This window comes from Nomascus leucogenys, chromosome 4 (assembly GCF_006542625.1).
Source record: "Nomascus leucogenys isolate Asia chromosome 4, Asia_NLE_v1, whole genome shotgun sequence".
Lineage (NCBI taxonomy): Eukaryota > Metazoa > Chordata > Mammalia > Primates > Hylobatidae > Nomascus > Nomascus leucogenys.
The window spans coordinates 61,466,612-61,480,206 of record NC_044384.1 but is presented as its reverse complement, the minus strand read 5'-3'; the positions used below and the strand labels follow the sequence as shown (position 1 = coordinate 61,480,206).

Sequence of the window (13,595 nt, the reverse complement as noted above, 5' to 3'; positions counted from 1 at the left end):
GTTCTACATAATGTAATTATCAAAATAGGTAATCAACATTGATATAATATTCTTATTGATTTGGCACTATTATGTACAGACATTATTCAAGCTACACTGATTGTCCCAGGAATGTCCTTTGTAGCAAATAAAAGTCTAGATTATACATGTTCAGTTGTCATACTTCTTTAGTATCTTTTAACTCTCTTTCTTTGGCTGCTTTTAATTTGTATCCTTACCCCTGAGAAATTGTAACTATGAATATAAAAGCTTTCAGTAAGTCTTGTTAGTTTAGCAAATTTTTGATCCTATGGGTGGCTTTGGAAACTACCTTAACTTGCAGTTGGTTTTAGAAGTGAGGTGTCTTGAGGACTGTGCCTTCAAACTTTGCAGTTTGGCTAACTCTGGGGAATGTATTTTTATTAATAGTTCTCTTGGATGTGTACCTAGAAGTGGAATTACTACACCATGTAATTCTATCTTTAAATTTTTGAGGAGCTATCAAACTATTTTCTACAGTGCCTGCACCATTTTATATTCCCACCAGCAATGAAGGGTCTAGTTTTTCCACATTCTCGCCATTTTCTTTCGGTTTTTGCATACTTTCCATTGCATCACATAAATATGCATATTTTAGAATTTGCTCAGTGATTTCCATGAAATTAGAGCTAGAAAAGGCGATATGAATATTTCCTCTTTCTCCACACAAATCAACCCAATTAAATTAAGGCAATCTGCAGTTATTGAAACCATGTACTTTCAAATTTTTGACCTGACATTCTTCATAGTGTAGCAAAATTAGTTCTTTCACCACTTTGAGAAATACTAGTCTGCTGGAAGAGCACTTGTTTAGATGGCAGGAAACTTGGGTGCTTGAGATCTGAATTGTTTTGCTTATTTATTTATTTATTTTTTATTTTATTTAATTTTTTTTGAGACAGAGTTTCGCTGTTGTCGCCCAGGCTGGAGTGCAATGATATGATCTTGGCTCGTTGCAACCTTTACCTCCTGGGTTCAGGTGATTCTCCTGCTTTAGCCTCCCGAGTAGCTGGGATTACAGGTGTCCGCCACCACACCCGGCTAATTTTTGTATTTTTTTTTTAGTAGAGATGGGGTTTCACTATGTTGGCCAGGCTAGTCTCAAACTTCTGTCCTCAGTTGATGCACTTGCCTCGGCCTCCCAAAGTGTTGGGATTACAGACATAAGCCACCACACCCAGCCCTATTTGTTTTAAGAAATACTTATTGATTGTTCCTGACATACAGTTGTCACATGCTAGAGCTGGATTCCAGTGTTTGTTGCATTTGGCCATTAGGAAGTCATTTACTTTTTTCAGAGTAGGCATAGTGGTAAAAGTCCCATTGGAGTCAACTAAGGAATAAAATAAAGGAGATAAAGTAGGATTTGCATACAAGTTCTTAGCTTAGTTGTAGATGGAAGGTGATGGAATTGAGGGAATTTCTCTTCTGTATTCTCTGTCCTCTTCTCTCTCCTCTCCTCCCCTCCACACCTTTTCCTCTCCTTTTCTTACTCTGTCTTCTCCCTCTCTCCTTTCTCCTTTTCTCGTCTTCTTTTCAAATGAGATAGGATAATCATATTTGTAGGTTGATGGTAAAGAACTACTAGAGAAGTTGAAAATAGATCTAGGTCAAGGGATCTGAAAAGTGGTGAGGGTTTGTGGTACTTGACCAAGGATAAGTAAAAGAATTGATGAGTAGTTTGAGATCCTGATAATGGATTTCATAAACTTTTAATACCCAGTTCTTCTGCATTTTCTTCACCTGATTTTCCCTATACAAACAAGTTGAATAAAATTGTGATACTGGTTTAGGATTGGAGGTTTGCAGGAACTGTGAGGTTGAAGGGTAAAGGGAGTATGGGAACTGAGAGTGCTAGTGAGAAGGCAGTGAAACAATTGGTGGTCCACGGGGAAGAAGAGTAGGTGTAATCAGCAATAAACTGCTAGATAAAGTCAAAGAGTAGGTGAGGCATAGGATGTTATTGCCAGAGATTGATGTTTATGGTTTCAGAGAAGGAGCAAGTGTGAGTGATGACAGGGTCCAGGTTATGGCATTGGAGTGGATTATGGAAGTGGGATGAAGGCAGTTGTATTTGTTTAGGTGAAAAATAGTCGAAGTATGTACATTATATGGATTGTGCTTTGAAATTGTTCAGGATAATGGCCAGTTTTGTGTTGGTGAAGTAGTGGGATCTCAGAGCTTAAGTCCTTAATGAATATGTTGAGGATGAAATGGATTCAATGAGGAACAGTAGAGGTTAACATAGCTGGATAGCATACCTCTCAAAGAGAACAGGGTTTTTTGCAAAGGTGGATGAGTTATAGCCTAGAAGCAGCAATGGGGGAGCCAGGAGAATAATGACTTCTCCCCTTCCACTGCATGTTGGAGAAAGGGCCATATTCATTTGATTGAATATTGTAGAGCAAGTAGTATTTTTGCAGGACAAACTAGCCATTATACTCTATGGCCAGGAGGCACAAGATTATAGATTTTGTTTTACAAAATGAAAATATGAGGGCTTTAGAGAACCCAGTGGAATTGACTGGGCAGGCAAAAAGCAAGATGATAAATTGGGGGTTGCAAATGCAGTGGGGAGGAGATGAGGATGGGTGAGATGATAGATGACACAGGGAGTCAGCAGTTTGTGCAGGGTTTGAGGATTCTAGGGCTAGGAGAAGCTTCATTGGAATAGATTGGCTTTAGCATTACCGATTTTGCAACACTGATTTGGTGCCAGGTAAGGCTTGTAGGGTTTGACTTAGGTTATTGAGAGACTTGTTTCAAGACTCACTGTGACGGGGCTCCTGTGTAACGTAGAGTATGGGATCTAAACAACAATACTTGCTTAATTTTGAGTTGGGGAAAAAATATTGTAAATAGTAAAATTACTGAAATGTAATGCATTTAGAAGTGACAAAAAAATACAGCCTGACGATTTTAAACTAGTTAAAAAAAAGGTGATTTTTGACTTGTGTGTAATAATGTGTCCACTGGGTGTCACTGTGGCTTTATATTTTGCTACGCAAATAAATAGCAGTAAGAGCTTTGCATTTGTGGAGTCAGTGTTATGCATGTCTTCTCCCTGCTTATTTTTCTTTTTTTGCAGTGAATTTTGCTCATCCTTTTTTCCGTTTATTTTTAGGTACAGTTATTTGTCACCCCTGCAAATAAAGCAAATACCTATCCCTAAATTGGCTGCTCCAAACTGTCTTCTTGTTACTTGGGTGACCAATAGACAGAAGCACCTACGTTTTATAAAGGAAGAACTTTATCCCTCTTGGTCTGTGGAGGTAGTTGCTGAGTGGCACTGGGTAAAAGTAAGTTCAGAAGTTAGCTTATTTGTTAATACAGCTTGATAGAAGTCACGTAAAGGTAGCATCTACTTTGCAATGCTCAACATGTCACTGCTGTGCTCCTTCAACATGGGCTAATTCAGACTTTTGTTTTGCTGCTTACCACTTTTATATTTTTATTCTCAAGGCTTTTTTTTTTTTTTATATATCTTTGTAATGGGGCCTCAAACTACTGGCTTTGGGAAGTCAGTCAGGAAGATATCAGGATGAAATTTTTAAAAGCTCTGATTATGTCTGTAGTTTAAAAAACAACAAACAAAAACTTTGGGGAATTGTGTATCACCAAACATAGAAATAGTCTTACCCTTCATCTTCTTCCCTTTATATACTCACAGTTTCAACCACCCTTTGTGATTTCTTTTTCTTATTTTGTGGGGGATGAGGGCAAGGAATAGCAAAGTAACCCATTGTAGAGGGGATGGGAAGATGCCAGAACCAAGAACCTTTTACGCTCTAAATCTTAACTTAGGTCCTCAGTGCCTTTTGTGCTGCTGTGCATATTTTTGAAAGAAATGATTTGAACTCTAGAATTGGTTGAATGATCTTTAATATCTCTGCATGCTACAAGATTACCAAAAAATACAGAAAAATAAGGCATCAATTTAGAGTTCATCAGGTTTCCTTTTAAAGATACATTGACTATTTAGATGATTTCTATAAAAGCCTTCCTAAATTTTGAAAAGATAATCCAAGCTATTATTTTAGTGTTTAATGTTTATATTGCAAGCATACTCATTTTTGACACAGTAGAGTTGTACTTTTTATGGCTTTGTGTATACTTTTTCATCTACTGGAATATCTTCTAAAAGCTGTGTACAGTAGTTCTCCTTATCCTTGGGGAGATACGTTCCAGGACCCGTAATGGATGCCTGAAACCATGGATGGTACTGAACCCCATATATGATTTTTTTCTATACATACATACCTATGAGAAAGCTTAATTTATAAATAGAGAGATAAATAATAACCAATAATAAAATAGAATATTATAGCAATATACTGTAAATGTTATGTGAATGTGGTCTGTCTCTCTCTCAAAATATTTTAGTGTACTGTACTTACCTATCTCTGGACTGTGGTTGACCATGAATGAGTACCTGAAACCCTGGAAAGTGAAACTGTGGATAAGGCGGGACAAGTGTATATTGTTTATTTATACCTATGTTATGGGACTTGACAAAGACTTAGAGTTGTGTCTTTGTTTTCATGCTGTACTTTGGTCGTAGTGTTGGTTGATTTGGTATAGGACCGTGATAGGAGTATATACTACCCCGTTCCGTCTTGCCTATTATGATAGTTCTTTTATAGTCAGAAACTGGGACCAAAGTCAGGAGGAGGTAACCTTTTGAAATCAAACCCAGTAAAATGTTAATACATAGAAACTAAGATTATTACTCTGTAGTAGTTATCAGTTCTAAGAGATGGTATGGTAAGACCAGAATTTAAAACATAAATATCATCTATTATATGAGGCATTTATTAGGTAATTATACATATTGTTATGATAGGAGGAGTAATGCGCATTGAGTATAAAAACTACCCAACGTGCCAGTAGTTATACAGCACTTTTTATAGGAGATGCTGTGTCTGATTGTCCCTAGAGATAAAAGACTTTCTGATTACTGAGTTGGTTGTTTAGGTACATTGATAACGGATAAAGGGTTTCACAGATATCAGTATTCTGACAGTGAAAATATGTATTCCCATGGTAAATTAGTGAATTGATATTTTAAATTATTTTTAGTTTGATTAGCTTAAATGAGTCTTTGAGAGTATGATCATCCCAGGGTGAAATGTGAAATTGAATTTCTGAATTTATAATGCCAAGGGCCAGTCTCTGGACTAGGTATTGTCTATCAACCACCGACTTTCTATCCTTATTAATTTTGGCTTTGACAATGTTTAATGATACTATTTCCTGTAACTAAAGGGAAACGTGTTATTATGATCTACTTAGTCATATTGCTAATTCATTTATTAGTTCATTAGTAATTCATTTATTACTTTATTTGCATGAACTAATAAATTACTGATGACATAGTTTCCAGGAATCAATTTTAGTTAAGAATAGAGATTGTTTTATGTGCAAGATGATAATGAAATTATATTTGAAATATTTATATGATATTTAAAAAAATCTCTTATAGAAGCAATGTCTAATATGGTAGCCACTAACACATGTGACACTTCAGCACTTGAAATGTGGCTAGTCCAAACTGAAATGTACTGTCAAGTATAAAATACACTTTGGATTTCAGGCATAGTACAAAAGAAAGAATGTAACATATCTCAGTAACTTTTTTGAATTGATTACATATTGAAATGACTATTTCAAGTATGTTAGATTGAATTAAATATATAATTAAAATTGATTTCATTGCATTTTTTTTTTACTTCTTTTGATGTTTCTATTAGGAAATTTAAAATGATAAATGTGGCTCACATAATATTTTTACTGAACATCACTAGCCTGGAGGTTTAATTTCTTTTGTGTGTGTGTGGAAGCTCTATAGTGATGGGAAAAAATAACCCTCTTTTGTTGGCTCCTTCCTATCAGATCACCAATTCAGGAGAGTTTGTGTTCCCATTAGATTCTCCACACAAAAAGCCCTATGAAGGTCTTATACTGGGGAGAGTTCAAGAAAAAGCTGCTCTACCATTGAGGTAGGAAAGGTGATTTTTCAAAATTGTATACATGTATTAATTTTTATGCTTTTAAAAATGATTAGCTTAGTAATCATTGACTTTTTAAAATTTTTATGTTTTTGAAAATCTGAAAATGGTCCAGTGTAGAAAAGAATGGATGGTATGGCACAGGAAACTATATTTTATCTAGTGTGTAATTGTCATTATTATAGAAAATGAAATTATAGGAATGTCTCAATACTTAAATTGTTAATTTTTTTCATTGGTTGTAAAATTTGTGTTAAAATCAGATACAGAAAGAGAACAAAAATCAATGCAGCTGTGGCTTATATATAGAAAATTGTTTTTTAAAATATAGTTTACTTTCTTGTTCTGTTTAATTAGGAATGCAGATGTAAACGTGCTCCCCATTCCAGACCACAAATTAATTGTCAGCGTGCCCTGTACTCTTCACTCACATAAGCCACCGCTTGCTGGTATGTTTTTATAAAATAGAATTGTTATCACTTTTGTCAAATTTGAAAAAAAGAGTACATTTAGTATTTAAATGGCCTACAGATTTGGAAATTAAGTCAGATGTAGGTTGTTAATGAATATTCTAAAACTTTATAGCAGAATTCATAGCAGAATTTCTCTATCTCTATGAAATAGAGAATAGATTAGTTTTATGTTACTCAACTTTTCCAGTTATACCATTTTTCAGATTCCCCTTGCTATCAGTTGCTTCCCATCACTGGGCTGACACAAAGAATGCTGATGGGCATCTGAGGATGCAGTTCAGCTAGACCCTTTATTTTACTACTGGGGCTCTATCCCTTGCTTGTTCTAAAACCGGGAACTGAGAATAGTAGTCAGAGAGATAGAAGTCCCTTGATATTTGGTTAGTGGCTCTCAGTTTTACATTTTTTTTAAAGGTAGTGTTGCTTTTCTGGAACATTGACAGGTAATTGCTGCAGCCTGCAAATTCTCACTAGTCTTAATGCTTTCGTATAATGTTTATCATTCAATGAAACTATGCAGCAGGGAATAGTGGGGAATTTGGCTTTAGAAATGGACTAACGTGATTTTGAATCCTGGCTCTGGGAGTTGGGCAAGTCACTCAAATATTTTTCTATATCAAAGTCCTTATTTAAAGAGGGAATAATGATATTTAGTCTTCTAGAGTTGTGAGAATTAGTTATATTTAAAGTTCATAGCATGTGGTAGAAACTCAATGAATGCTAAATTTTTCAAGTCAGAGTTTAAAAACAGAAATATAAGTCCTTGAGAGATACTGAATTTGATATTCAAAGTTTAATTTTCAAAGAATTTCTTCAGGAATACATATTTTATTAGTTTGGTAATTTCTACCAACAAAAAACTGCTACAAGTTGCCACTCAGGAAAACTACAGGGAGTTTATGTTACCTTGCAGAATATGAGGTAGTTCATGAACTGGGATATGTAGGAAGTGAATACAAATTCCTAGAGAATTTTTATTGCTGGCACTTAGGATTTCTGTTATCTTAAATAGTTTATGGAGAAGGGTCCTTTTTTAATTTTTTTTTTTTTTTTGAGATGGATTCTCACTCTGTCACATACAGTGGCCTGATCTTGGGTCACTGCAGCCTCTACCTCCTGGGTTCAAGCGATTCTCCTGCCTCAGCCTCCTGAGTGGCTGGGCCTACAGACGTGTGCCACCATGCCTGGCTAATTTTTGTATTTTTAGTAGAGACGGGGTTTCGCCATGTTGGCCAGGCTGGTCTCGAACTCATGACCTCAAGTGATCTGCCCACCTCGGCCTCCCAAAGTGCTGGGATTACACGCATGAGCCACTGCACCCTAGCCTCTAGAAGGGTGTTTATAGTATTTCTTCATTTGAGACATATAGAGATGTCTACCTGATAATCCATTCTTTGACTAAGAAGGATTCTCAGTGAATAATCGATTGCTTTATGCTTTGGACTGTCATAGACCTTTAATGCTTTAATATATAACTCAAATGAAAGTGAGATTGCATTGTTCCTCATGAAAAAAAATTATACTTGGCACTAGTAATACCTGATTATATATGTATATGTATTCCTCTCATTTGAATTTTATTTATCACTTGGTAACAAAGCTAGTGTTTGTCTCAAACCTTATTTTTTTCTTTTAAAAATTCAAAAGCTAAGACCATAAACTTTTCATTCTGAAATGATAGTAAACTATTTATCAATTCCTTTAAAATAAAATAAAGTTATATTTAAAGATGAGCCTCTGGAGACAGGTTTTAAAATAGTGAATAAAAATGAGTCTTGCCCTAAAGCATTACAGCTTATATCTTTGAAATGCAGTTCTTCCTCATTCCCAGTAGAGAGCAGCACAAACACATTTTTAGGATTGAAAACATTTAAAAACAAAAGTGAGATTCTGGAGGAAACATCTGAATAACTCCATATATATATAAAATCTTATGTTTTGGTTAAGTAGTGATAGGAAATATTGTAATATTTTATTTTTGAGTTCATGTTACTGTATATATTTTTAGTATAGTTAATGTTTCTATATATTTAGTATAGTTCATGTTTCTATATATTTCAAAAAGCATCTCTCAGATTTCTGCAGTATATTTTACCCTGAAGTCATAACTCTAGGAGTTTGGGATGATATATATTCTGTATATAATGCTTACAGCTTTTACATTTAAATATTCTTAAACTGTTTTATGCAAATTCATAAAATGAAATGTTTTCTCTTTTGTATCTAGAAAACACCCTGATTTTTTTTTTTAAGTTTAATTGGTTATTTCTGTTGCAAAATGTAGGAGACCACATTGGTAGCATATGGCATTTCAAAATGATACATTTGCATAAGTTTTGAAATTTTCTGCGACTGAAAGATAAGCTATCAATAGCTATGGTTTACAACCTAACATTAAAAAGAGATATTGTTTGAAGATTTAAGGTAGGAAAATCATGAAATAAAGTATTTAAATCAAAATTTTAGCTTTCACGTTTTACCTTAGAGGAATTTCCACTTTTTACTGCTTTACATACTAACAGTTTACATCTGAAGAGTGAAGTTTAGTTGATGGGATTATATGCACTGATGTTTGGGCCACTTCTCTCTTACTCCTGCCCCATGCTTTCAGAGCAAAAAGGAAATGACTAGCTGTGCACAGATTGCATCCTCTCCATTGGTTAAAATGTGTTTTTACTAACTCCAGATGTTATGTAATTGTCGAAGTTTATGTGTCATACTCATGTTTAAATTTATACATTCACATTTATTTTTAAATTAATATTTAAAAACCAGAATAATCCATTTTTATTAATTTGCCTTTATTTCTTCTCCCTTATTTTGAAATAAAATAATTGTAGTTAACATTATAAAAACACAACTTAATATTCTGTTTTTCTTAACTAGAAAGGAAAAGAACCATGCAAAAACTTATTACATTGAGAAAATAGGATGGCAGTAAATGGGGTTAGGTTGTATGTATTTTTCCACTCCATCCAAGTACCTGGCCATTATTTTCTATTAGATTGTAAACTCTCATAAAACATGGATATTCTGCTTCCTTTGTTAAGTTTTATAACACTGATTATAGTGGGTGCTCAGAAGAGGAAACATTTTTGACTGGCTGACTCCAGTTTAAATTTCTAAAATAGGGTTGCTAACATCTTCGTACCAAAAATCTGAACAAATGAAACAAAAACAAAGAAAACCTTTCTTCAGTGTAACCTTAGACCACATTAAAAGTGAATTGAGGCTGGTAAGGCATTAAATTCATGGGAAGAAAATGGAAAAGTGATGTAGAGTTATCGTCCTCTAAGACTCTAGGGAAATCTTTCTCTTTCAAGGTTAGTAGCATTTAATTTATGTACTTAGGAAAGGGTTAGAAGCCTTTGTGCCAGTATCTCCTAGAACTCATCAAAGCCCAAATTTGAGTTCACTTGAATTATAGACAGTGAAACCTTTTAATTCTTCTTTGATTTTTGCTAAACAGGACCAGTACTTTCTGACAGATGAACAAGTATTTTGCTGTGAGAGCAACTGAAGAACATGATGAAACCTAAAATATTTGATATATTCTCTTTTAAACCTTACCTGTCTCTAGTATTCCTAAAGAACCTTTATCATTCCTAAAGGAAATTTGATAGATTTCTTCCAAGCGCAATCTTACATAGCAATTATGAACCAAATTTTACCTTTTCTAGTAATTTTTCTTATCTGAATTTTATACCAAATTCCTATTAGGTGGTTAGCATAGCTAACCAGCAGCATGATCAAGATTAAATTGATTTAAGTATTTGTCATCCAATTGAGTGAACATGTGCTTTTCTTTTCTTTTTTTTTTTTTTTTTTTTTTTTGAGACAGAGTCTTGCTCTGTCACCCAGGCTGGAGTGCAGTGGTGCGATCTCGGCTCACTGCAAGCTCCGTCTCCCAGGTTCATGCCATTCTCCTGCCTCAGCCTCCCAAGCAGCTGTGACTACAGGCGCCCGCCACCACGCCCGGCTAATTTTTTGTATTTTTAGTAGAGACGGGGTTTCACCGTGTTAGCCAGGATGGTCTTGATCTCCTGACCTTGTGATCCGCCCGCCTCGGCCTCCCAAAGTGCTGGGATTACAGGCTTGAGCCACCGCGCCCAGCGAACATGTGCTTTTCAAAAAGTTTCTGTGTTCTTCTTTTCTCTCTTTTAGTGTAGACAACAGCTCTTTAGCCTACAGCTCTTTCCCTAACAAAATACAATGTTCAGTAGTTATTAATACATTGAATAATACAAGGAATACTTAACTGTGGAAATACCATGATGAAATTTTAGGTAAAGAAGGATCTATAATTTGAAAATGAAGAAATGTTCTTAGTGCTACCAATTTACTGCTAAGGGGGCTAGTTATTTAAATGTTAGTTATTTGTTCTCAGTATTTCTGTCTATATCCAGCTCTTCATTTATTATTATTTTATTAAAGTTTATATTGCAGAGAGACTTTTATCTTATTATTTTTTAAATGGGTTGTTTTTGAATTTTTTTTTAGAGCTCTTTTTCATGTATGGATTATATTTATTAAAAATAAATTGGCTGGGTGCAGTGGCTCCTGCCTGTAATCCTAGCACTTTGGGAGGCCGAGGCGAGTGGATTGCCTGAGGTCAGGAGTTTGAGACCAGCCTGGGAAACATGGTGAAACCCCATCTCTACTAAAATACAAAAAATTAGCTGGGAGTGGCGACGTGTGCCTGTAATCCCAGCTACCTGGGAGGCTGAGATAGGAGAATCGCTTGAACTCGGGAGGTGGAGGTTGCAGTGAGCCGAGATTGCACCATTGCACTCCAGCCTGGGTGACAGTGCGAGACTCTTGTCTCAAAAAAAAAAAAAAAAAAAAATTAAATAAATAAATAAAGTTAGTACTCAGGAGATATATCAGCAGTATTGGAAAACTGAAAAGTCACCTAGTAGGTGTTAAAAAGTCCTCATTTCTCATCTACAAAGGAAACCAGTAAACCAGGACTATGGAAGTTCAGATGGTATTGTTCCCAGTCTCAAGGGTACTTATTTTAAATGGCTTTCTAACTATAAATAGTACTATAAATAGTAAAGCCTGTGATAAAATCCTTGAAATTAATTTGCTGTCTTTTAAGAACAAAATGAAACATTTCTCCCTTTCTACTCCTAACTGCTAAAAGGAAGTGGATTCCTTCCTCAATAATAATTTTTGTGTTCTTTCTCTTTTTTAAACAGAGGTTTTAAAAGACTACATCAAGCCAGATGGGGAATATTTGGAGTTGTTTGCTCGAAATTTACAGCCAGGTTGGACTAGTTGGGGCAATGAAGTTCTCAAATTTCAGCATGTGGATTATTTTATTGCTCTGGAGTCTGGAAGCTGACTATGATCTTGATTAAAGTAGTGGTTTCTTCATTGTTTCCTCACCACTTTTCCCTTCATTCTAACTGATTTTTTTATTTTGTTACCAACCCGTATTCTTAGAATATAAACAGGACTTGTTTTTTTCAGTAAGGGACCAGAAGTGACTAGCCTTCATGTATTTTAAGATGAATTTTACTTGAGTTGCACTAACATTCTATGTTATTCTAGACTATACAAATTAAGTGGTAAGCAGTTATAAAGATGGCAAGACCATGCTATTGAAAAAGTTCAGAAAACATACACCGTGGACCAGAGGTCTTAATCCTATCTATGGATGTGTTTTGTGTGGCCCATATAGTGTTGTAAAAAACATTTAGAACCATTATTCTAAAAAATAGGGATATTTCACATTAAAGTCCAGATTTCTGCTTCTTTTTAAACATCAGAGGCTGTGGCTACACAGAGGCCTCTGTTCTTTCCTGGCATCCGTCTGCAGGACCTAGCGGTGGTGGCCCACTTGGGAAGAGCCTTGTGCTCTCCACTTTGCCACAGTACCACTGCCGCCATGCTGCTCACTTATGTCATCCACTTGGCCCTTGTGTGACCTGAATTTGCAACCTCTGGTATACTATTACGTTCTGGAAAAAATATTCAAAGATCTGCCAAGTACTGCATTAGTATACTGAGTTTATAAGGCATTTTTGTAGGGTTTTAAATTGCATTCAAGGTCACTTTCCAAGCACTTTTTGGTTTTGCTTATTTTTCTAGAAGAAAATGAAAAGCTATTCCTTATAATAAACATGGCAGCAAGTAAACAGTGTGATTGTGAAAAAAATATTATTTATAGATTTTCTACAAATAAATATTTGTCTACCAAGTAAAATATTTTGACTGAAATGATTCTTTGAAATGCATATTGATTTATTACGTATTAACTTTTTAAAAATTGAGGTATAATTTTCACAAAATTCTCCAATTTTCAGTGTCAAATTCAGTGAATTTTGAAAACATATATACAGTTGTCTGTCTGCCACAGTGATCGTGATACAGAACACTTTCTTTACCCTGAAAACTTCTCATTTTTCCTTTTGCAGTCCATCCCCTGCTCCTATCCTTGGCCCCTGGCAAACATTGGTTTGCTTTCTATCATTAGTTTTGCTGTTTGAGAATTTCATATAAATGGAATCATGCAATGTGTAATCTATTGTGCCTGGCTTCTTTCACTTAGCATTTTGAGAAAAGCATTTATACTATTTACAGATTGTTGACAAATATTTATCCACTAAGTAAAATGTTAGACTGAAATGATTCTTTGACAAGCTTGCCAATTTACTGATTTTGTCAAAGAAAAATATGTTATTTTTGAAATTTGTTCATCCTTTGAGTGTGTGAGTATAGTATCAGAGGCTTAATTTTGTGTTTATGGAGCTATTCTAACTTGTTATTTAAAAGGAAAAAGGTATTAAACTTGAAGCAAACTTCTCATGATCTCATTTGAATTCTTTCCAGCTTCTATATAAAATCTATATAAAATTTATAGATTTTATATACTTTGTGGGAACATTTTATCCTCACCAAGTTTTTGGACTTTTATTTTTGCATCATAAATACTAGCACTGAAAGAAAAAGAATCTTAATTCAATGAGTCTGTTATTCACGTTGCAAGACTACTAGTTTTAGCTCTACTCTGAAGTTGTAAAACCTGTGGACCTTGTTTTAACACCAGTTTAATTATTGGGCTCCTTTTTAAACAAAGGAGTCTGCAAAT

General features: G+C 34.8%; 1 protein-coding gene across 2 annotated transcripts in view; it reads left to right on the top strand.

Annotated features, from left to right (window-relative positions):
* The window catches only part of METTL4 (methyltransferase like 4), a 31,900-nt gene extending 18,589 nt beyond the window's left edge, over window positions 1-13,311 (top strand). The window contains exons 6-9 of one of the 2 annotated variants that reach the window (XM_003262021.3): window positions 3,143-3,317; window positions 5,911-6,017; window positions 6,384-6,475; window positions 11,701-13,311. In XM_003262021.3, the coding sequence (XP_003262069.2) occupies window positions 3,143-3,317; window positions 5,911-6,017; window positions 6,384-6,475; window positions 11,701-11,846 (520 nt within the window). In that variant the 3' untranslated portion in view covers window positions 11,847-13,311. The remainder of the gene's footprint in view (window positions 1-3,142; window positions 3,318-5,910; window positions 6,018-6,383; window positions 6,476-11,700) is intronic. The other variant, XM_030810684.1, reaches the window with a different exon arrangement.
* The last annotated feature ends 284 nt before the right edge of the window (window positions 13,312-13,595 follow it).